Source organism: Necator americanus, chromosome V (assembly GCF_031761385.1).
Source record: "Necator americanus strain Aroian chromosome V, whole genome shotgun sequence".
NCBI classification, from domain to species: Eukaryota; Metazoa; Nematoda; class Chromadorea; order Rhabditida; family Ancylostomatidae; genus Necator; species Necator americanus.
This window is the reverse complement of record NC_087375.1, coordinates 37324895-37349835: the sequence shown is the minus strand read 5'-3', so window position 1 is coordinate 37349835 and position 24941 is coordinate 37324895. Positions and strand designations below refer to the sequence as shown.

General features: G+C 41.3%; 4 protein-coding genes across 5 annotated transcripts; 1 reads left to right on the top strand and 3 right to left on the bottom strand.

The window, feature by feature from the left end:
• Positions 1–3386: 3386 nt before the first annotated feature.
• RB195_016356 (uncharacterized protein) lies at positions 3387–18949 on the top strand (the record flags this gene model as incomplete). Of its 2 annotated transcripts, none has more annotated exons than XM_013446357.2 (9): positions 3387–3441; positions 9725–9914; positions 12005–12114; positions 14517–14675; positions 14768–14937; positions 17892–18001; positions 18083–18356; positions 18433–18669; positions 18761–18949. In XM_013446357.2, the coding sequence occupies 9 exons, from the start codon at positions 3387–3389 to the stop codon at positions 18947–18949; spliced, it is 1494 nt and encodes a 497-aa protein (XP_013301811.2). The 2 variants fall into 2 exon arrangements, with proteins under 2 accessions (XP_013301811.2, XP_064063360.1); XM_064207479.1 differs by lacking the exon at positions 3387–3441 and adding an exon at positions 9633–9675.
• On the bottom strand, positions 6938–7748 carry RB195_016357 (uncharacterized protein; the record flags this gene model as incomplete). The annotated part of the gene is made up of 2 exons (XM_064207480.1): positions 6938–7079; positions 7468–7748. The coding sequence occupies 2 exons, from the start codon at positions 7746–7748 to the stop codon at positions 6938–6940; spliced, it is 423 nt and encodes a 140-aa protein (XP_064063361.1).
• Positions 18950–20229: 1280 nt separating the features above from the next.
• On the bottom strand, positions 20230–20463 carry RB195_016355 (uncharacterized protein; the record flags this gene model as incomplete). Its single annotated transcript, XM_064207478.1, has 1 exon — positions 20230–20463. One exon carries the CDS (start codon positions 20461–20463, stop codon positions 20230–20232), a length of 234 nt encoding a protein of 77 aa, XP_064063359.1.
• A 1352-nt stretch (positions 20464–21815) lies between these two features.
• RB195_016354 (uncharacterized protein) lies at positions 21816–22100 on the bottom strand (the record flags this gene model as incomplete). Its single annotated transcript, XM_064207477.1, has 2 exons — positions 21816–21992; positions 22053–22100. 2 exons carry the CDS (start codon positions 22098–22100, stop codon positions 21816–21818), a joined length of 225 nt encoding a protein of 74 aa, XP_064063358.1.
• Positions 22101–24941: the final 2841 nt, after the last annotated feature.

Sequence of the window (24941 nt, the reverse complement as noted above, 5' to 3'; positions counted from 1 at the left end):
TCTAAGAAGTCATCAACATCATCTTAATCATCTAAGGCGAGTAGGTAGGTATCCTTGGCTTCCCCATCCCTTGAGGATAGGTACTTGTGGATGTTCCACGGCTATGACGACTCCAGAAATTTTTCACTTCGTGAGAATTAGTGCATCATTTATCTGCATGACCTTATTTTGTATTCATTGAACAGTGAGTGCTTTGTCCCTTTCATCTGCCTGTTCGTCGATGTCTGAAGAACAAAGCAACACATGTGCCTGCACCCTACGAACTTCAGGTCTTACTCGAATGAATTCCAGGCACACAAACATTCTCGCTATCCTTAAGTTCATTCTTGGTATGCTTGCTAGATTGCGTTCTCTTATAGAGTTCACTCCTGGAATAGTTACTAACTATTGCCTCTTAGTAGTTGCTGAGAGTTGTAGAAAGTACGGCTCGTAGAAGGGTTCTCATCTCATGCGTATTCCACTTCGTGTTTTTCTCTCCTGTTGTGCTAAGAAGCGCTTTGAGAGCAGTCTCTATGGATCTCTGATGTGCTACGTATTCCATAGCAGTGATGTTTACGATCGGGAATGTTGTTCCGTGTTACTTGGAACGACACGCTGACATTAGGCAATTCTGAATTGCTTGTTTGTGTTGTTGTAGTGTCGTTCTTGATGCTGGCGACGCCGAACAGGCGAATTAACCGCATAAAGCATCATACATACACGCTGAACAAACATCATCATGCTCAGCAGCGGCTTGTTGCATCCAGTTCAGCCAGGATGTTTGAGCCGGAATTGAAAAAAGTATTCCATAACATGTTATTGCTGTTCTATGGCCACAAGAGTTTTTAATTCGTAAGCGTATGACGCGTGTAGAATAAAAGTATGGAAGCCTCTTTATAATCCATTAAAACTATACCAATGCTGTTTATGAGATATCGCTTGATACTTCCTCGATGGAGTCATTGAAAAATTGAAGAAATATCGGATTCATTGTGCTGTCATGAGTGGAGAAGCAAAGTCAATGTAACCAAGAAAAAAAGGATTGCTTAAGTATTTCGTTTATTTGGGTGAAACTTCACCGAATGAAATTGCTGTACATTTTTGGAGATGTGACCTTTCCGTTTGGGTGTGAATAAGCGAGAAATAGTTTATACGAAATGGTAAACTACGTCGATTTAGAAGCACTTCAATATTTTCGACCTATTCGTCCCCGCGCCACGTAAGAGAGCTGTACCCAAAAATGTTTGCCCACCTGCACATGACATCACCAAACCCTCCTCTCAGTTGTGAGTCACCTTCTTTCGGTACAAATTCTCGTAAGAAGCCAACCACAAGTAGGATGTCGATATCTGTTTGTGATTTATTTGCTGGAGCTATACGGGATGGAAACAAGCCAACGTTGTCCTCCATAAAAAGAGGTTATGTGTCGTCGTTTTATGAGCGTCCGAACGAACACTCGCGCCCGTCTGCACACACGTGATGTTATGAAGTTGAGTCATATTAATAGGATTCGTTTGATAGCGCTCACGCAATTCTACATATGACGATAAACGATGGAACTAACTAGAAGTTTTACTTTCATATGAATTAAATCCTGTAAAAGTAGTTTAGTAGTGTTTGGAAGAAGTGTTTGCGTCATTGGAACAGTGACGTTGTGAGGAAGAGACGTGAGCAAGTTCAGGTTATCTTGTCCAAGTTCACAAAGAACAGCTGTGGACATCCGTTCCTCCTACTAACTGTGTGTTTTGATTTTTTTTTTCGTGTTTGAGTGAGCCAAGCAGTCTTCGTGTCGTGGTGCGGGCGGTATCATGAGTCATGCGTCGTACGAGAACGGACAGCTAGTGTTTTTTATGGTTTTTTTTTTCGTAAATAATGTTTTTATCAGTTGAAATCTTCTGTAATAAGTGCCAGATCAAGCATTAGATTAGCGTTAGCTAAAATTTTTTTTTGTCGGTCTGGGTTTTTGAGATTCAAACCCCGTTTAACAGGTGACATACTTTGCCTTTCCTATTAGAACTTGGGTTAATTTCCGATAGACGGTAATAAGGTAATATAACTCTGTTAGAACCAGCGAAACATGCGGACTGTGATGTTAAAATAAGAATACTTCAAGTTTCACGAGATAAAAATTATTCACGAAAATTGGCAAGCCTAACCAAATTACGTTGTTATCTTGTCTTTATCTTTTAAATTAAATTCTCTTAAATTTGCCCACAAACTAAATCATAATTACCTGTAATTGCAAAGTCTTTGTTGAAAGATATTTAAATTTTTACCGTATATCTACATAGAAGCAGCTACAGGCTAAAAGGTTTTTTTTTCTTTGAAAATTTCGGAAACCACACAATACCCTAGTGCTTTTGGATTTCGGCACTGTGCAGTAAGATTATGCACCTCGAATAGCGGGAAAAGATTAGTGTAAATTCGAAGGATAAAACCTCATGAAACGCAGGTGGTATGGAGCTCGAAATCTATGGTTTCCAAACACAATATGAACAAATTCTGAGGGAGCACACTCATCTCAGAACATGTAAAGTACACCTGATTGTTGCTCTTCTCGTGGTTTCACCCTTTTAGTGTCACTTTCAGTACTCCAATATTGTGCAATTGCACAAAGAAACCACGGCATTAACGATAATTCTCATTCCATTGCATTCATCCGCCGTACAACAAGAGGAATACAGCTGTGATTGACGTCACAGAACTATCTCGTAATTGTGAATTCAAGCAAATGCATACTGAATATTCTATAGTTGGTGTGGATTATTTACATATGCATTTATTTATTTATTTACTTATATGTATATCTTATGGCAGTTATGGCAAAGAGATTGAAGAATTTGCGTAGCTCCCAAGTCCACATACGGCACAACGCTTGCGTCTCACCGTCGATGCTGCGCGTCGATACGCGTGAAAAGCGAGTAATGCAACCCTTATTAGTTTTGTTCATTGCTCATCGAGTTATTAGCACATGCTGGCACAGAAAGGTCCCATTCGTAACTTCCTACCCATCCTTCTTCGTTTACAGTACTAATGAGCTGCTGCTATAGTGGGGTCCTGGTGGAGTTTTCCGCAATTGCGTAAGCGGCCCGATTGGAACATGTGGCAGGAATCGAGGTGGAATTGCGGTTAGTTCCACTCGTTGCTGCAGTCCTCGTGAGGCTCCCTTAACGATCACAAGCGCCCGCTTCACCGTGCCGCAACAAGTGCGGCCGTTTACGTAACTGCAGGAACCTTCTCGTCGTTTTGATCCTGCTACAATCCGTCCTTTTGGCGCACTTTTTCGACTGCCATGTAAAAGCGCTTGGTCCGTAATAATCAATTAGAAGTACGGGGCGCGCTGTGCCAGATTGTTTATGTGGTATTGTCGTTGTCTGATATAACTACTATCGCATATGCTTCAGGGAATGTGTTGGAATGACCTTTTTCATTTCAAAACAACCACCGGTATGGCACAGAGAGGTGACACTGAACCATTCTGTGACGTAGGGTTTACTGAAAGCTGTTTGTTGTCCATGTTCAAGTCAGGTCGAATCAATTCATGAATGACTTCATGGCTTATTCATCACTCACCAAATTGAGAGATAACATATCTAGTATGAGTTTTTAATGAAGAAGTCGAATTAGTCCATTCTGAAAAACGTGCATGAACAAAATGAAAGGCGCTATTTTCCCATAGTCCTTTAGACATCGAGTTTTTAGTGGGGAGAAACTATCTCGATCTCTTTATTTGTATTTGCTGAATAGAGCGCCTTGCAACGGAAACATTCCGAGGCAGCCTAATTATGTGACTGGCGTCCTCGTTGTTAGTCGGCCGGTCGGACATCGATATGCCTCCGTGGTGGCTTCAGGATAACCAACCAAGCAACAGCTATCCACGCCTAGTTACTCTGTGGTCGCAATATGGCTGTGCCTATTGATCTCGCAATTTTGCTTTGCCTTTTTCGGTGGGTTGTAATTCTTCACTCCACTCTCGATTGAAAGGACATATTTCGGAAACGCTTGGATTGTTTTCGGATATGCTCCTCTTCGTTTCGATCTGTGTAAACGCACGAAACCTTCAAATATCATCATATTAGTATAGTCACTTTTTCCCCAGCTATGCTTGGCTGCCACATTTTTTGTAAGCATAAAGGAGGAAGGAACATAATGTTTTTCTTTCTATAAAGTTTCACCTTATTGAAAATCAACGTCAAATCATTAACCATTAAGTTAAAAGATACCTACCAAGGTGATATCTGAGTTCTACTTTCACCTTAAAGTACAGTTTTAGTAAAATAGTGCTTATTTTTGAGCATGTTCTTATCTGTCAAGTTGTTGCGCTCGTTCATTCTCATAACTTACCTTAATAACCTTTTTCACCCATCATCCGCTCTTTGCTATTTTTTCATTGAAATTTCATATGTCGTTCGCTTTCGTTTCTTAAAAAGGCACGTTTCTTTTTTTCACGTCTTGCAGGTAAGAGATGCGAAAAACTTGTCCTATACGACGTCAAAGTTGGAATCATATTCATTTATTTGCGATATTGTTGTTTTTTTTGCGGTAGCAAAAACTCGTTAGAATGAAGAGCAATAGAGAAGCTTTTTGAAGTTTTTCCATGTAGCACTCCATCAAAATCGAATGTTCAGAAATTAGCGCTGAAAAAAAAAACGCAGTAAGTTTTTTCATCGACTTTTTGTCATCTTCAGAACAAGTAATTTATAAATTAGAGGTCTGTCGTACAACGTGATGTCCAATTCCTCTCTCACCTTCTTAAATATACATATATGCCACCGCACTGCTGACTACTCCGAAATCTTTCCTTTCTAGTTCGAAAGGTTCTAAAATCTCTCGGCAGCACACATCTGTGAATGCGGTTTGAGGCGCGGTTTCTGCTGTCTAGTCTGCTCATTTCCAGGCAGAGCGCGTGGAGCTCGCTGAGCTGTTGTTCCGTGTTGCCCACGGCGGCGATATGTGTTGATGTTTACGCGACTGCTTCTGTCGCGTTGTTGTGGTGAAATGCGATGCGGTACTCTATTAATGGAAAGAAGGCACGTGGTAGCTGAACCTTCAGAGATTGAGAGGGAAGATTATCCAAAGTTTGTTTATAGTTATGGTGGATCAGAGCTTTTTGGTTTGATAAAAAAAAAGGAATTATGAAGGAAAGATGATGATGTTATGTATACAAAAATAAATACATACGCATATACAAATCAATCCCAACAAAGCAATGATCCCAGATACGTATATCTCCAGAGATTCCGTTTGATTGCGGATGCATGGAAATGAAAAGCGGAAAGCGTTTAGTTAAGTGGTCTTCTCTTCGTAACATTTTTTTCTTGGATGAAGGTCTATACTTCATAGCTATATACTAGCTAAACAACAGTAGAACCGGAAGTGAATTTCTTCTGGAAATAGACGTACGGTGGGGGACATTCCAACCCTTAATTTCGTTTAGCTGGTTTTTCTTGAGATGTCCAACTTTGGCAAATCATCCGTTTCAAATACACTTCTGACGTTTGGAAAGGCATTCACAAAACTTTGCAAAAGTCTTCCTTCTAGAACTGCAAGGATCGGTGCACTTCCAGTTACGAAAACACATCTGTTTCCGCTCGCCTTTGCTGTTGTGGTTTCGCACTGGGAACTGGCGAAACTTATCAGAGTGCTGCACTTCTTTGCAGGAAAGGCGCAATACGTGTGTTCTAAAAATATACGGAGCAAAATACGGTTCAATCATACACTTTTCTGAGGATGCGAATTTTATGAGAGGTAGTGGCTTCTGCGGGCGAAATATGTACAGTGTGAGTCCGACTCGGCTGATGGAAACGATCCCACTGTAAAACGCGGCGTGCATACGACGTGTTCTGATAATGTTCGGGTGGAAGCGCAAGTGCTACAGATGGTGAACGTGTTTCTCAATACCGATTTCCTCTTCTGAGGGACGTCTTAGTTCTATACTTCTCGAATATTTCACAGAGTTTCTTCTGAAACAGAACAGAAAGTCCGTGAGCACTTCGGTTGTAGTACCGGATTTCTGCCTTCGTTTCGTTGTTAAGAAATGTCTGTGTTCTGCGAAGGAAACGATTAATTCGGAGAAAGCCAGGCAGTGAGCGGGATCAGCTGAGCTCCAGTGAGCGCTTGCCCTTCCAGGCGAGCGGGTACTGGGCGTGGCCAATATGAGGTCGCTCCGTTCGAGTATATAAGTCTCATTGTTCGATGCCCCTACACGAACAGAGTGGGATGAGCTCTTCGACTTTGGGCTTGAGTAGATCGGATCAAGATTTCTATTTCTACGATAAGACTTCTATGATTTCTTGCTCGACTACTCTCTTCTCTGTATTTAGTCAGCTCAACATATCTTTCCGTCGCTTGTTTGCGCTGTCGCTATGGCAAAGAAGCTTCGAATCGTTTCGAAACTGCTTGTGAAGTGTTTCGTAATGTTTGACGTGAATTGCGCAACTTTTCTTTGCGTTAACGCTTCACGATAGGAGGCCAGTCACGGACTGGTTGTAACTCCTCGACACGTGCTGGTTCCATCATTTCACCCTATATTCCTGTTTGCTCTGCTACAAAGTTGTTTTTGTTTTTGATTTTCCAAACGTTTTGCATTGTTCCCAGCTGGGTTTGTTTTTTTTTTTGCTGAGGAACCATACATGTGGTTGAATGAAGGCGATGTTTGGAAGGGTAGCGACGATATAATGGAAACAATAACAACAGGATTTCTCAGGACCAAACTTTGGATTTCGTTCCCATTGCGATCATTACGTTTGTCTCAACAGTAGCTAATACTGCAGCATTTGACAAACCAAAAGGTTTTCTCCGAATTGTCTGGCTCCCTGTATGTTTGTAGATGGCTTACTCACTTGGCTTACGTGCTAATATTGTCACCCGACGCAATTATTCATTCGTCGAGGTACGTAGTCCCTAAACGATCTGCGCAACTTTCTCGATCCACAGCAAGAGCTCCCACAGAATCCATTCAGTTAATCGTGGTTCCAAATCCTGCAAGACTTATCGTATCGTCTAAAGTGCCTATCGAAGCCGAATGTCCTTTGGCATCGACAATCTTCTCCAGTTCACCGCGAAGATTGTGGGCAACGATTCCTTGCTTCTTTCGGGCGCTTAACTACTTTGTTTTGAGCTTTGACGTGTGTTCGACGACAGCATTTATTTCATTTTATTTTTTATTTTTTGTAATATTCGAGCGAGTCCCATCATTTAACTGTGAATGTTATATAGCTCGTACATGTCCTGAGCATATACCCGTAGTATTACTATCGATGATTACAAGTATGGTCACCACGATCACATTCGTATTCACAGCCGTGCTCATAGATTACTTGTCTGCCTTAGATATTCTGTCGCAATGTGTTGTAAGTTGTTGTTATCCCCAACTTTTGTTGTACTGTTCTTCTTGCTTTGACCCACTTACTGTTGGCAGATCAGCTGTTGTGTGGCGCTTTTTGCGCATCAGAAAGAGCGCGAAATCCACAACATGTGATTAATTACCCCTGCCACGCCTCGTCGCACTGACCAGCATAGCGCGCCAGTTGTTGCGCTTTGTGCACGCACGTGTACCCCTGCCCTCTTACCCGCATTTTGAGTGCGCGGTCCCACCACTTCGATTCATCGTATTCCTGCTCAGTAGGGTTCCCGCTAGGCCACACCCATCCACCGCTGGCACTGACTGATGCCGCCACCTTGACGAAAACCAACAGTTCAAAGTGTGGCCGCTCGTCCGGCTCGCAGGAGAACTCGTCAAGTGCCGGTTTCCACTTTTGTTTTATCATAGTTCTAAGTTTCTAGTTTCCCTGTCCTTCCTGTGTGTTCGGATTTTATGGCAATCTGAGATGGGATGGTTTAGACAGACTCGTTCGGCTGCGCTGTTTTCTCTGCTCTTATAAAGTGATCGCGAGTGTTTTCACAAGCAAATGACCTCATATCCCAGATTTTCAGTGGACGTTCCGCCGTCCGTTTGCGTTTTCACGAGAATCCTGTGATCATATCATAGTTTTATGTTTTGCCAACGCATTCATATTAATTGTTACTGTTGGAAGCACCGTACGCCTAAAACTTCGTTTTGTCCGTTTGGTTTCAGATTTTGAATTAACTTAATTAGCGTGTTTCTGTTCACTAGTAAGGTCTTAAAGACTAAGTCTAAGAGACGCATAGAAGATAATAACTAGATTCAGTCCTAGTTCACAGTTCATTTGCAACTTTGGAATCTATGATTTGTTGCGTTTTGCATGACGTTTGTTCTTCTTGTTCTTCCCAGATGTTTGGTTCGTTGGTCGCTTCCAAGTCACTTTACTGCTCACAGACAGTGACACACGAACTCGCACTTTTTGTTGACACAAGACTGGCCTAAAAGTCCAGTACGAGTGCTGGCGAGAGCGTTCGAGTCCTTCATGTGTAGTCCTGAAGCGCGACCTCGCCGTTGTGGACGAGGGAGTCGATTCCCGAAAATAAAAGTTGCGAAATCCATTAAAAAACACATTCGGGTACAAATCCTATATGTGAGTTGCGACCTAGCACTTTCTCATCCAATCTTTTTCTTTGATCTTTTAGAAGTCTTGCATTTCCTGCAGTTACCTATTTCTATTGTATAAGAGACCTCGATTTTTTTCTCTTCACACAGGAAGGTATTGTGACGGACGAGAAGTGTTTGATATGTTTGATACGTCAGCGAGTAGTCGTTCCCACCTTTTCTTGTGATGTCAATTATCTTGGGAAGGTAATCAATTTCTAAGCAAAGCACAATAACGTATCCAGTGGTCAAATCTCTCACCGGTGCTATTCAGGAATATAATCTTGCATATGATTTACTGTTTAGTAATAATAGTAGTACGTGTAGTGGTTATAGATAGTGTTGGCCCTTAAGAAACTAGTTTTCAGTATGCGTTCAGTGTTTTGCGCCTTGTTGTCGCCTTTGACGTTCTCGCCTACGGTTCCACCACCCCCATTCGGCATGATACAGCGCGTTGTTTGTTAAGGTGCGCGAGGCGGTACCGATGCTCGTTACCAATACAGTTATAGTTTGCAGGTTTTTTTCTGCTGAACCCAGGCAGTGCTTGTTCAGGATGATTTTTCTTGTCAATTCTTTCCTGTTTTTTTCTCTCAGTTTCAATTCTCTTTTTCTAGAAGGGCAGCCAATCTGTTGTTACTGTATGTGATCAGCTTTAATATTTCCCAGAGGAAACATCTAGACGATTTTGCTGTTTCTTTCTATAACAATTTTTGTATTTCTGGAATCATGTGAATTTCACGGCGCACATTTCGTGCGTCACCATTTTATATCGCGAATTCTGCCCCCATACTCTTCGAGAGGTGTTTCCATACTATTCATTTCGCATTTTATTGTTCTGCATTCCTTATATAAGTTGGTGACGAATGTGTTCAGCCGGATGAGCGCGTCGCATATGCTGCAAAGTACACTTTTCTGCCCTGTCCCGAGGGCGCGTTGGGCACACTCAGTTGAACACATTCACTGACGATTATGATAAGATGGATAATATTATAGAATTTAGAGTATTTGAACTAGTGGTTTAAATATATTAACGCTGCATTTTTTTAAACGCCACATGAAAAGGCAGTGGTAGGAATAAGTGCTTTTTTTCTTTGTATTGCTCCGTTTGGATAGTTCGTATTCATAACAGCACCCAATTTAATGTTCCATGGAACTTGAATTGGCTGCAGTTCTTCGTCTTCGCGTTTACAGTCTTGTTTTACTTTTTTTCGGAAATCTTAATTCGTCCTCAAGTTTCAGGCCCTCTCAAACCTGCTGATTTACTGAATAGTCATCAGCGACATCGTGGAGCTACGACTCCATCGTACGCGAACAAAACGGCTCGTGAAAAGCACCGAAGTGTTAGTGCCGAAGAGGCAGTGGCGGCTCCAGACGTGGTTAGCACCGGTAGCTCAGAATCGGATCGTGTAATGAAAACTCAACATTCGAGGTGAAAGATTTGTGTTTTTTTTTCAGAAATGATAGTCTCATGTCCTTCCTTTGTTTGTTGGTAATGACTAATTTCAATCACAGTTTCACCGCGGATGGCTCTCCAAATTGCTATTTTCATTTGGTCTTTATCAGACTTCCATATATTTTCAAAAAATGACAGTCTTGGATGGCAAATCCCAGTACAGTTGGTGCGCAGGAAAGCGTTCCCAGCGCTTACCTCACTGTGATTACACGATTAGCTTTTTTTTTTATAAAGAATAGGTATTTATTTGTCCATCTAAATTGTTTCCCATTAGTCGCAACGTCTACTTCTTACACCTGAGAATTGCCGAGCCGGTCCGGACCGGGAGCTAGCCTGGCTACTTTTTCTTTCCGTCTTTCTTGCCACGTGATTGTTGGAGGTCTTGTGTCTTGGGGAGTTACGTAATTTTGCACCAGAAACAACCTGTTACGTGTCCTTTAATTGGCAACTACGTGTTTTAGTAGACTTGCAAGCATAGAAACAGATAGACTCTGGCAGTGAATTTCAACTTTTTTTACCGGGTCAACAAAATTTAGCACTTTTTGCACCGGTTCAAGATCTATGATCTGCTAAGCCAAGGGTTGTTGAGTGACCGCGTCCATAAGAAGTAAAAGTTATTTATTACAGTCTGCTTTGAAAGTCTTTAATTTTAACCGATAATGCTGACGTGCTCGCTTTGTTAGAGTCAAGCGCTGGAGCTACGAACTCGTGATTACTTTGCCCTCTTGTTATTCTCATTGAAATCAAGGCGATTGTTAACGCAGTTAATAGCAAAGTGCAAACACCTCATACTAAACCATTCGATTTCTTGTTACCGTCGTGGTCAGTTGTCGTAGATCTTCGATTTTGAGGATACAACGATGTAGTGCTTTTAAAATTACGCATTCCACAGCACTTCAAGCGAAATATTTTGGCTTCCGACGTGTAGATGTTTATTAATTAGTAGGCATTGGTCTATGTAGAACACCTAAAACGACATGGCGGGTGCTGACGTCATGTTGTGTCTAAATAGTGCGGCGCAAAATTTCCACTTTAAGGATTAAATAATTAAATTCAGCGAATATGTAGAAAAGAATGTGCGTGGAAGTTTGGAGAAATTTTTGCGACGTTCTTGCCAATTAGTCACCTATTTTCCTTCGAATGCTTTGCTGTTCTCATCTTATCTGCCTTGAAATCACTATTGTTTCGAAATTCGAAATCGCAATGAAACGTATCGAAGTGATCCTTGGTCGATTTGACTTGATTTACCTAGGAAATTTTTCCTGCCTTGTAGTGAAGGGGATTTTTTCGAGTAGATCTAGAAATAATACCGAACAGTGAATGAAGTAAGCTTGTATAAGCGGTGGAAAACGTACTGCGATTTTCCGATGATGTGCTACAATGAAGAACCAACGAAAACACCCACTTCATTCTTCATACGTTATTAAAAATGATGAAACCCTGGTGGCTCAAAACAAACAGCGACAATTTTGAGGTTTTTGTGCGTTTCTCTTGATTTTCTCGAAAAATCTATCTATTGGCGTTCACTCGATGTCCTAACTAAATGGAACTCTGCTCAATGACTAAAGATCTGTTTTATCTGTATTAGTCTACGTTCTCTCATCACAAAAGTGTTCAGATATTTGGTAATAAAACATGTGTTATCTCTGAAAGGCCTGCCAAAGTACTGCCGATGGAGGGGTACAGAGATTTGTACTTGAAGAAAACATGGAGAGTTAATGCTAGTGCCCAGTCTACATTCAGGGCAGTGCTACGTGTCCTTTCACTATCTTTATTGTTTCTGCGATTTCTGCGAATATGTACATAACAATGACTCAAACTTTTCTTGCGACGATGTGCGAAAATGATACTGATAAGGAAGTCATTATTTTTCTTTAACGGGCTTTTCTGAAAGCTCTAGAATTGGAAAAAGGTTCTTATGACAGCTGGCGAATGTTGGCATAGGAATATGTGATGACAAATATTTGGAGTTGTGTTTAAGCAATCTTCAGGTTCAGTGACTGTTGCAATGGTACTAAACGTAAAAACTGATTCTGACATTACGTGAATATTTGGATCTGTTCCAGAGTCTACGGTGGCGCTGTGAAACCAGCAATGTCCTTACATGCACCAGGATCCCGTTCCAAGACACTGGCCTGGTTCTTGGCAGATGATCTTCTTGCTGAGAAGAAAGGAGGTGAGTGGTCGACTAGCAATTTTCATGTTCATTGAATGTAATTGTCGGCGAGAGCAATGCGTTTCCACGTGGACCTGTCAGCTGTTCGTAGTGCACTGACAGTTCTATTCTTAGTGCTCTTTCTATTTCTTTGTTATCTTTCCCTTTTACTTTTCTTCGCCTCTATGCTTTTAATGAGTTCATTCGCGTGTGATGTTGGTGTCTAGTTCGGAAGCACTACATTCGCTCATATGTGGGCGTGGTTTTTTGGATGGGTGACTTGTCGCTGGTCTGTGGCTGGCTATGTGCGTATACTTCATCTCACTACCTTAGTGAATGCTTTGGTAATCAAGTATTTAAAGGTTTTCGTGTGCTCTGATGCTCAACATTTCTTTTATCATGGTGTTATTTTTTAAGAGCTCCTGCGGTTTGCGTCCCGTCTTATGCCCTCTCTTACATCGCGTTCTTTTCGTTCTCTGTAAAAGATCAATATATTTTCGAAGCATATATGGTGGGCTGCTGGCTTGCTTCAACAGCGATTGTAAACGTTGCATGTGAACAAACCGCTGCTGCATAAACAGGCAGTCCATGGAAAAGCTATTTGGTGTTGACCGAATAAGCTACATCCATCGAGGTGACGATATTGGATGTTCACATGCTCATATTTGTGTGATCTGCCCACGTTTCGTGTTTTTGAGATGCATGTAAAATGCGAGTGGGCACGTATACCGTTCGACATGAAAACCTCATGATTATGTTCCATATATCGGTACATTTCTATTAAGAATTGTTATCATCCGCATTGCCGCAACTGCTTGAGGGTCTACATGTTTCGTATATATTAGATATGTGGTGGAGACATGTCATAATGTGGGGCTTACTGTTTGTATTCGATGATACATTTCTTCGTAACCTGTGTAGTGTAACTATTCGTTAGTGTAACCTTGATGTAGGATTTGCGGATGGAATTGTGTTTCTGAGGTTCTGATTTCGTTTTGAGTTAAACAGCAAATCGGACAGATTTTCTCAGGCTGTGAGATGATGATAAGTGGTCCCAAGTAAGTGTACAAAGGCGCTCAATACGCTTCTTATCCAAATCCCGAACTATCCATGAATCTGTATGTATTCGCTGTCAATAGTAACAGTATCTACTTCTACGAACCGGAATTCACCGCTTCCTTCACAGGGCTCAGACAGGAAGACGAGATTGCTGATCTTGTTGTCGCGGCTATCTCACTTGTCGATCATCGATGCGAACCAGAATCTATCAAAATTTATGCTACTAAATGCCGATTCCTATGCGGCTGCGTTTATGTTCGTAAGGATGCCCTAACACCGCGTGTGCCACGCGTCAGCTGATTTCATGTGCATTCTCGTGCATGTATTTTTATGTGCGTTGAATGTAAAGGGCAGAACTTTCTTGGCCCGTTGTTGTGCTTTCATCCATAGCTGTGCACATTTTCCTGCATTTTGTGCGTCTCTTCGGATAGTCTGACATGCATGTTGTTTGTTATCGCTGCCCTCACTTTGGTGCTTTTGTGTGCTTGTTTTGGACATTTTCACTGTTCCACCAATCGATCGAATTGGTTGCGTGTACACACACACACAAGGAATTTGCATAAGAGTGTCTCAGATAAAGATGTTTCGATCCGGTTGTGAAATGTGAAGTTTTTTTCTGTTCGTCTGTACAACATACACACTCAGCCAACCGCTTGGGTGTGAACTTTTCTCATATGTATGATGAGCGCAACTTAATGGTCGACAACCATCGACACCTCTCTTAAATCACACTCACCACGCCATAACGACGACTTTCAAACCAGTTGATCAGGAGTCTCGCGTTGTTGGATTCTTCTTCGTTCTCACCCCGTCCTTGAATTGTTTGTATCGATTTTCTGTTTTATGTCTCGTAAGCAACTCGTAGTGATTTTTCAATTCGATTTTTCGTTCGTCTTGTGTTGCGGCAGAGGGAAGACGAGTTGATTGATGTCTCCAATGTTTCTGACGAAGCTAAAGTACTCAAACTTCAATCACCAAACCTTTTCTTGCAACCTATTATCCGCAACCCTTATCTCGCATCAACACTGTACGACTTTTTGTTGCCTCATCAGTGTCACTTTTTGTGGTATTATTTTTCAATTTGATTCTCTTTCGGAGGCCTTATTGCAATTATTTCAAGTCATTTGAGCCATTAGTTGTTTTTGACTTTTCCGTTTGCTTAGTGTTTTATTTTTCTTGCATTAACTTTTGGTAATGGCATGTTTTTCACTACACAATAACTTTTTTGTTCGCCAACCTTGCATCGTTCTTTCGTTGGCGCTGTTGTCAACGGTAATTTGCACCTTTTTTTAAGAAAGAAGAATCGAACATAGACGGACTTTTTATCATATTTCGTAAATCTGTTGATTATATCTTTTTTTTAGCAGTGGCAAACGTTTCAATGAAGACGGATGGCAAAATTCCGCCGCAAGCCTCTGCTCCTGTCGCTGGTAAATCCGAAGACAAGAAACGTCGTCGTGCTCTTCGACGCGCTAAGAAAAGTGAGGCGGCGCAGCTGGAGTTAGCCGAAGCGGAAGCCAACGGTAAGAGTGCTTTGGTGTTCTTTGTAGGTTGTTATGATAGTGATAGTTATGATGGTGAAATCTCAGCTTTTCAAGTCTTTTGTTCGTTCTAGCTGCCGCTCTGGAAGACCTATTTGCTTGCGATCGTCAACGAGTCCTTAACGGTGGTGACGATTACTGGTATTACGACGTGGCATCAGATGGCTATTATTATGAACAGAACGGGGCGAAAGGATGGAGACGACGTATGCCGAATTCAGCTATGCAGCGTATTAAGGAACAGGTTTGGTTCATTTTTTGGTATTTTTAAGAACAATTCTCTTTGCGCTATTATATTATCCTTAGAATTAAAAGTGCGCTTCTAGTATTCCATTGTTATCTTGAAAATGGGACAAAAAATGATATTAAGCTCTTAGGATAGAGCAGATTATTTTGAGTCTTTTCTGGAGCCTGAACTCGCTTATTCATCTAAGCCTGTCTTTTACCTGCCCCTCAGGAACATTGCTGAAAGTGGCTATTGGTCCTTTTGTGCACAGTAATTTTTCTTATTTTGTTTTCTGTGTTTTCGTTTACGACTACCAATTCTGTAGAAGCAGATGAGCTCAACCTTGTATGACATCGAATTTTTATGATGTTCGGAGTACAGCATGAGAACGTATGCTTTTTATCTGAGATTAGTGGAAACGTCTGCTTCGATTAAGTGCTAAACACTGTTTTATGTGTGGTTATTGTGAGCTTGGCTCTCGCTCTCGTGTGCTTGATTGTTTACGAGTTGAGGCCGTCGAGTCCACGTCTCCTCCTTTTCGCCGTAAGCCGTTCACGTGGTTGGGTTGTTATTCTGGAAAGGCAAAAGGTCTTCGAGCTATTGCACTATCAACGTAAACATCGCTCAGGTTGAGCTCCTAACCGGATCAGATTTTCTGGCTAAGTAATAAGATGGTGAGCTAACTGATGTTTGCCAAGAGAGGAAAGCTGATTTCTAGCAACTCTTATGGTTATTATTAGAATCTACGAAGTATTGAGGTCAGCTCTAACAGTTCAAAAAAAGTACTGGGCCCTTCATCTTATTACTACGCCACAAACAGGCTAGTTTTGTCTGATTAAGCGACGTTCGAATGCAATTTGCGCCGTGTTGTTCCCATTAGTCAAAATGAGGTCACCTCCTTGATAACTTAAGCGGAGATCCTACTGTAGGATTCCGTTGCGTTCGACAAATGAGGACTAGCTGTTTTATGGTTAAATTACGAGAAAAACATTTTAATGATAAGAAAACATGTAAAGGAAAATTCCGTTTGACTGCTTCAAGTTGGCCTATTTATTTCAGTCTTTTTGTTTTCCATTCAGGATTTTTTTTTTCGTAAAAACATAAATAGCATAACAGAAATAGGGGAATTACCAATTTGACCTAATTTATTCGGCTACCATATTTTTGTTGAGATCTCTAGACCAGGATTTTGTCACATGATTTTTTGGTTCTACTATTCGCTGTCGTATCGGAGGATCTTGATACGATGAATCTCAAAAAGCTCGAGTTGAACTGAAATCATATTATTAGAAATGGAGTACAAAATGAAGAGATGTGTGGCGGATGTTTAGTAGAAGCACCGTAGCACGAAATTGACGCATTACGAAAACCTCAGGTAAACCGTATAGTTCGGGTTGTAGATTACGGAAATCAGCGTGACAACTTCCCCTTATCGTCGTAAAAAACGCCGTGGAATTGGTGTTTGTCCCTAATAGGGCGCGCTAGATCACGTCCCCTTGCATACGCTGCGATTCCCTAACTATTCATTGTTTTTAAAGGCATCACTCACGAATCTGAGGTGGTACGGATTTCAGGTGGAGTATTCGTATGCAGGATCGTAGATTATAGAGAGGGGGTGATTCCGTTCATTTCTTGCTAATTGGCGTAAATCGGCCAGGAAGATGCGGTGTCTTCACACGGCTGGCGCACTCCAATCGAACTCGTCGTAGAAAATAGCGCGCCAGAACGCTCCTCTCTCCTTAATATACGATCCCGTATACGAATACTCCACCTGAAATCCGTACCACCTCAGATTCGTAGGGTGATGCCTTTAACGGAGTGGGCTGGTGAGGAAGCATCACTGATGCTTGCTCGTGAATGCGGCGCGTTGCAACCGATTTCGTAGGAAAGAGCGCCGTCTTCTACTCGATTTTTTTGCGACCATTAGAGAAGGTTTAGCGGAGCCACACTGGTTTCCGTAACCTACAATCCGAATTTGACGGTTTCCTTGTGGTTTCCGTACTATGTCAACATGTTGCCTTTAAGTGATCGCGAATGAACATCCAGAGAAGACAAATGCGAACACATATTTAATTCAGTTCACAGTAAGAATCATCAGAGGAAATAGACGCTTGTTTCCAAAAAATCGTCCGTACCTGTGTATGCAGGCGCTCGTACAGTAGCTAGGAGTAGTTGGGTTGATCGAAGAAGCGTGGTTCCGTTTGGTCTGGTTCTTCGCAGAGACGAACACCCGCAACGATTAGTGCAGGCACTGAGATTTGTACTGGTCTGAAATGGCGCATCTGCCGCTATATACTGTTTGCTTTTTATCGGAGTACGAATAATCTACTTTACTGTTCCCAAATGAGGTTTCTTTGGAAAGAGTACCACAGGTTGCATAGGATTGTACATAATCCTAATAAATTTTGTCTGGGTTGGTTTGTGCGTATAACTGCTGAGTGGCATTACTTAGCTTGTTCCTTGGCTTAAAGGGGTTGTAGACGTGAACTGGAGAAGAAAAAAGATGGCGAGCGAGTACTACGATTTTATATTTTTCTGATTTTACAAAAGTGCTGGGTAAACCTTTAGGGGCAAAGTCTATGCTTAGAGTACTTCTCTGGAGATGATCCTCCGGTTGAGATTTCTGGTGCTCTGGTGATTCACTTGGCATCGCGTTGCTGTAGTTGCACATAAACACTAGTAAAAATAATTCGTTGAGTAAAAAAGTTTTTCCTTTCACTGTGTAGACAAATTAACGACGACCAATTTCACAAACTCGGCTGCACCGATGGGCATATGTATAATAGCTTAGTAATAAGTAGGTAGGTAAGAGGTTGACCATCCATCGATTGGCGAGTGATTATATGGGCTGGATGAAGCTCATAAAACTCTACGGCTTCGATTTGAAGTTGAATTCTGCGGCACATCTCTAGGGGATAGATCTGCGCGTGGGACTTTATCGCTTTCCTTTATCTTTTACTCGGAATTTACAGGAATTGGCACAACTTGCTGGTGGAGGCAAACTGCCAATGCTCAATGTGCAGACCGCTGCGCAAGCACACGCGTTGCTTCAAAGCGCACTCTTTTCACAACCAGCACTAAAGTGAGTTTCTCCCGAATTTCGTTGGCGATGTTAATTTCGCAAAAATGGCAGGAAGTCCCGTCATCCTCCTTTTTTTTCCAGATATTATGATGCGAATTCTGATGGATTTTTCTACGAAATGGCTTCCGTCGACGGATGGAAACGTCGTCAGCCGAATAAACCTGTGCATCAGTCACTATCGAATGGCCTGAATGCTGCAGTTGCAGCAGCAGCAGCCGTCGCAACCGCTAATAATGACGTAGGAACTCGTGCTAGCTATGGTGCCACCTTAGCCCGGGGTCAAATCCCGCGTCCACATTGCGTGCTCGATGACAGCAGTGCTTCTTCATCGGTCAGCGAAGATACCAGTTTGCAGGTAAGTATGTTTGTTTTACTGTAGCGTTTAGGCTGCATTGCGCTGTGGTTAACAGACGTATTGGAAGTTTTTATAGGACGTGTTCGGGCTTGATACGGCGTTCAGCGGTCTGACGATGGGTTGCGATAGCCCATTCCGACAACTCAATTCGAATACGAATGTCAACACCACGACGTCGAATAGTGCCATCAATAACAGCGCTGCACCGATATCTCGACCAGATTCGCTTCCGCTTTCTGATCAGATTCTTCCTGGTTTCAATGCCGATAAATTCATCCAGGATCTGTCGTTTTCTGGACTTGATCCAGCTAAGGTGAGGTCCTTGGAGCCCTCAAACATCTCCACTTATTCGCAAATATTCAAATATTCCTAGTATTTCCTTCAATTTGTCTATTTCTTTCAAGGTTCTCGGTTCTGTCTCCCGCACCCCGGCCGATCCATGGGCATCGCGATGTGGTGGTTGGGCACTGCCGCCGTTTGACAAGCCGACGACGTTGACAACAGCGGTGGTCGAGGACGACGACAACTCTTCCATGCTTCTCAAGGATCTTGAGAAGATTTGGGCTACTCCAGTTGGTGGTCTTAATGCTTGAAAGAAGGAAGAAATAGCTAGGACGGTTTCGCTATGGCCGCCCAAGTCAAGCATTAGCGCAACTATACAAACACATATATACAGACATCGTGTTTATGATTTTGTTCTTTTAGAAGCACTCAAGCTTGCTCCATAAGTTAGCGAATCGTACAACGTGCTTTCCATTGAGCGCGTGTTGTAAATGTACATAGTTATATCTAGGATGCAAGTGCATTAGATTTGATTTCTTTCCAAATGTTTGGAGTTATTCTCTAAAAAATTCCGTCTTCAATAGTGTTAGCGTCATTGCTTTTCGTTTATGTTCTTCTCTTTCTCGCCTTCCTTTCACTTCGTTCGCCCACTGTTTGCTGAGTGCATCGATGTGACGACGGTGATGCAGCCGTAGATCGGCATAGATCGCCGTCCAAAATTGAGTTTATACGTGATTGTAGGAATTATCACCTTCCAAGGGGTTCTTTCAGTCGTTCGAATCGTTTCCTTTTTTTCTTGTTTCTGAGGGCTTCCTGTTGGAGTTACATATCTGCCGCGTGTTCTTTTACGATGTTCATATATTGGTGTGTAATTGCGTAGGAACCTACTGGTGCCGAGATGCGTCCCACGATGCCATGTACTTGTTCATTGGTTGCTGAATTGGTGACTAGTGCAGATAGTGAAGGTAGCGGTGGAGATGACATGTCTCGAAACTTAGCCTTGCGTCCCTTTGCCACATTCTATACATAGTTTCTAGGTCATATCCCCTTTTCCATGTTTTCTTTTTCTTTTCGAGCTGTTGTTTCAGCTTTATATTACATTACATAGTATGGCGAGATTTCTCTGTGCTCTCCCTGTCAAGTAGTTATGTAGATGATATAGCTAGGATCTGTATAGTCCAGAGGAGGATAGCGGCGCGTCGCAGTTCCACGCGGTAGTGCTGCCAATTCTCCTCTCTTAGGAAGCATTTGAAGACGTGGTACCTTCGTGCTCTATCGTCGTGAAAGTGGTATAGTTTTCCGTCAATTTTAGCAAGCCCTCTCCCATCAATTTCACTAATTACGACCATTCTTCCATCCATCATTATCAGATCACGAATTCCTTCAGTACGGCGGGTTGTTTTTGTCTGTCTGTAATTGTTCCTGTCGAGGCTGTAATAAGGAGATCATAGTGCATATTATACATACGATATATATGTATTTGTTGTATATGTCGTTTTGTACAATAATAATTTGGTCCAGAGTATTGGAGGTATGATGTTCATGAAGTCTACACGCCATTTTTGTCTTTTCAACCACCTAAAACTTCACTTTAATGATGATTTTGCTTTGGTTCGCACGTCATATTGTTGATATTTCCCATCCACATTTCTTCTAGTAGCATTATCGGCTGCGGGAAAATCATAAAAAGTTCGAAGTTTGTCTTGTTGTGACATGCAGAAGCACATAGAATGGCATCCAAATGTTCATGCAAGTTGTGGAGTATCACAACAAAGTCTCGCATTTTTTTAAGACGATCGAGAGGACACAATGATCTTTCAAGCATTGCTTCTCCTGACAGAAGTAAAGATCACAGCAAATACACTCGTACGGAGATAGGAAAACAAGTCGTTCAGCAGTTCGGGGGAAATCAGTTCTAGCCCCGTCGGTGCTGAACGAAGGTGTTTGCGTTTAAGAAGTAAATCGTTTGCGCAGACATCGTAAACTGCGAATTAAAAGCATTTACGTGAGTTTGCTCACTAGAGGTCACTGTTTAAACTCCATTCCCATTGACCCACATAGCCGGTGCAGTTTTATCGCAGAATGCACCATATACTGCTGGTGACAGACTGTTGAATGTTTGAACTTCACGTAATATTGCTTAATTCTCCCATAAATAACCATCTTTGGCAAGGTTGGCTTTCTGGAATATTCTGTCTGCTTTCATTTCTACATGTCAGAAAGTATAGGGAAACGAAAGCAGACCGAGTAGTCAAAGTCTCATTCAGTTATAGTATAGGCTGGGTGTAGCGCAGTGCTAGCAGAAAAAGAGGTCGGATCGCCCTGGCTCAGAAATCAAAATGATCAGGTGGAAAAAACTAAACATATACACGTGGAACGATTAAAGAACCACAAAATCCATGCTTACAAAATGTCTAAATAGATGTGCACCACGAGTACAAAAAAAGCATACGTCTGCAGAAGCTACTTTCTACTACTATCCCACAATAACACTTTATCGACTTATTTAGAATGTACAAAAGGGAAGATCATTTTCGTAAGGGGATATGGGCTTTGTTTATTTTTATAGTCGTTGAGGGAGTTCCCCCATATGTTTCTTTTTGCTGATGTTTCATGGGTGTCTGACATCCGACAGGTTTTCACGATTTGTTTGGACAACACTGGAGCAACAGCAGCAGTCACGAAAGAAGTTCATTAATTCTTAGAAGAAAAAGGAGAGAAACTTCGAAAATTTTTTGCTGCTGTAACTGAAAGTTCATGATACGGACATACTATTGATTCTGTACCGCACAAGTCAAAGACGTGTCGCGTCCAGTTGGTTGAGAACAATTAGCTGCGACTATTTGTCCTTAGTCTGGGCGCTAAGGTGACAAGACCTCGCTTAGGACTTTCAGGAACATTGATTTTTATGAACACCAAACCAAGTTTGGAAGTAAACCTTCCACGCGCACCACATTGAAAAAGCCGTCTATCGCACAAGACACACGAACATGCAAATCTTGTATCACTGGTTCCATTGCACTCTATTTTAATATTTTGCTGGCACGATATAAGTAGCACATTTATAACCGGAGGGCAAAAAAGAAGTTATGATTAATTATCCACCTTTGATTCACAGATTCTGTTTTCGTATGAGAGAGTTGGAAGACGGAAAGGAATTTTCCATGCTATACTATATTAGCCCTGCACGATCGATCGGAGGTTCTGATCCACCCCAGTGCTCATCCTCAAGCCTTTCACCCCTCCTGGGATCGATAAATTGGAACCAGACTTGTCTGGGAGGATAGAAACACTGACTTGATCATCAGCTGGCCTCCGCAAGTCATTGTATAGGCCAGATACACGTTTGTAAACCTCAAACGATTCTGAATTGAAGTGAACGTGAACGGCGGTGAAATGCGGTTAAAAAAGTACCAGTCTTCGACTATCCGTTGTATCCTCCGGTGCTCTTAATCCATCCATCCTCCGCCTTTGTAGGTGATTTTCCTCCTTTTTGTTTCTGAAACTTGTAAACTAGAAAATTCTTTCTGTAATTATTCCTCTTTTCAAATCCAGTAATCGTTGCGGTAACAGAGCGATAGCTCGGCTGAGCTATTGCTATTGCTATTGCCCTAAGGTATCTAATGGGCCGGCGTGCCTAGATGATAACAACCTTCCACATAGGCTGAGTGCGTGATGATACAGAATTTTTCGAAATCAACACTCTTCAATAGATCTTTTTCTCTCGAAAGAACAAAACCACTGGATACTTGAAGAAATTCTCGATAAATCGGAAGAAATAAGCTTTTTATAAAAACACATGAGAAGTTTCCATCTTTGCAAGTTCAAAAATGACTGCAGCTAAGACATGTTATGGAAAAAATCAGAATAATTCATAGGGCGGGGACCATCCTCTACTGTGTTGTGGCGACAGAATGCACACCACAATATTTGTTAACGATTTAAGAATTGTCAAAAAATCACAGTAGGTGATGTAAAAGACCAGAGTTATAACTCTAGCTGCAAAAAAAAAATCCTGTTGAGCTAGAAAATCAAGTGAAGAGGTCATTCCACAACAAATAGTTCTCTTTGGAAATTTTGTAAGAAAATAGATTTTGGGCCACTAATGTCGATCGTTCCTGGAGTTGAAGCATGTTACTTTACCCAATTTTTCAACATCTTCAAAGTAACAAAAGTATGGCTGAGATATCAGGTTGCTCGCAATACTATGTACATTACGAATATACAACTATCATATTACTTTTCGAAAAATATATGAATGTCAAAAATCATATGTCCTTAGGGGGCAATTATCTCGGACTCAGTCTTGTTAATGTGTAGTCACAGGTAATTTTTTTAAAAAGTGTTTTAGTGGTAATTTTGGAAGTTCTAATCGTATTCAATCGGTAGAGCTTCTGTAATGTAGAGCATCGGTAATCTATCGATGTCCAGTGATTTTACAACAGAGATCAGATTGAGGCGAGCTATGAATCCTTATCAGCCTCTTTTTCGTGTTCCGTCGAAGAATTAGCGATACTACTGCACGTTGCGAAATAGTGGGTTTATGCGTAAGTAATGGTATTTTTTTAAGATTTAAACTTGAGCACAGAAAAAAAAAGTATAGCCTTGCGTAACATTTTATTTGAACGAGCATTTCCTTCCCTGCAACATGTTGTTTTTTCTGTCGATCTAATTTTTGTGGATTTTTAGATGAATAATATAAAATATCAAACCGTCAAAAATAAGGATTTTCGACACCATCTTCTTTCGCGTTTAGTCGGGGCGCCAAAGCTGCTTGTGGGATTTGTGCAGTGTATGGAGAAAAGTCAATGCCAGTAGGAACGGCGCAGAATTGGTTTAAGCGATTGAAAGAAGGCGTTTGTGATCTCGAAGACGTGGCTCGGTAAGAGTACCCTCTCGAGTTTGACGAGAAGCAGTTGAATCAACTTTTCTACGAAATTCCGCCTTAGGCGGAAAGGGAAGAATTAATGGAGCAAATGGGGTGTGGTCAATCGACGGTAGTTCGACACCTGGAATCTGTGGGAAAAGATTCAAAACCAAAGATGGGGTCGAAAACGCTCATTTTTATCGGCTAGTCATCCCATATTCTTGATCTAGGAATCAAAAATAGTTAAATCACCATCAAAACCAACAGCACTATCTTGTAGAGAAAGAAATGCTTTTTCAAACCGCATGTTATGTACATAACGCTGAATTCCTTTTTTTTTGTGGGTGAGTTTAAGTCTTAAAAAAGACGTCATTATTTATGCATCAAAAATATATTATAAAATAATTATATCTTAGTATTATCGACTACCGCAAAGAACGTGATATCTAAATATTATTAGATATTTCTGCGAACGCTGCCATTAGCGGAGAGATTTGTATTCCCATTACATATTAAGTGATGTCACAAAACACTGCAGAAAAAACACTACAGAAGACGGTCCATTCAAAAATTGCGGTTTTTATAGTTGAACGAATACCTAAACAGGAAAAGTAAAAGAGAACAAAAATAATAAGCTACGAGTTCTCACCTGTAATATCTGCACATAACTATTTTTATTCATGATTTTCTTATGGGAGAACTAATGTGTATATAAAATTTGTTTAAAAAATACAGTTGAAATAAACGGACGGTGTAGAACTCCCCTATGAATATATGGTGCGGTGTCGGTGTAGAAGGATAAAAATCGTTTCGGGAACAGGATTCAAACCGTATTGCGGAATTTTTAATTTCTTTAAAGTGCATCGTTACAATCGACTCATTGCCACTTTCGCTTCGTTTAGCGGTGACCATGCGACTTTAAATAAAACTACTCTATTGCTTGAATAGTATACAGATACATATACAGAGAATTTCAACAGAACTGACCTATTGAATCACATTCACGCTTTTTTAGATATTATTATCGCTTTGTTGCGAAGGAGACCACTTAAGAAAATTTAATCAGGAAGGAAAGCTCCTAAAAACGGTGTACCATCTGTCTGTTTAATTCGTACCAGTGGTTTACACAAGCTGACCACATACATTAACAACATTAAACTCGAGGATAAAAAGGCGCTAAAAGTAATCATACGTATAACCAACGTATCAACTCAATATTTTACCCCAGAGGAGTCCGGTACCAATTTATCGAACCCGCAACACTATAACAGTAACATCGCGAGAAATACACTTGTAGAAGTAGATCAAGAATTAAACATCAACAAGAAAATCTACCGATGAAAAAATGATATAGAAAGGATATAACACATGCTTGGTAACCCTAAAATAAATGAGAACCCATACTCACAACATATGTAGTAATCAAATATGAATAG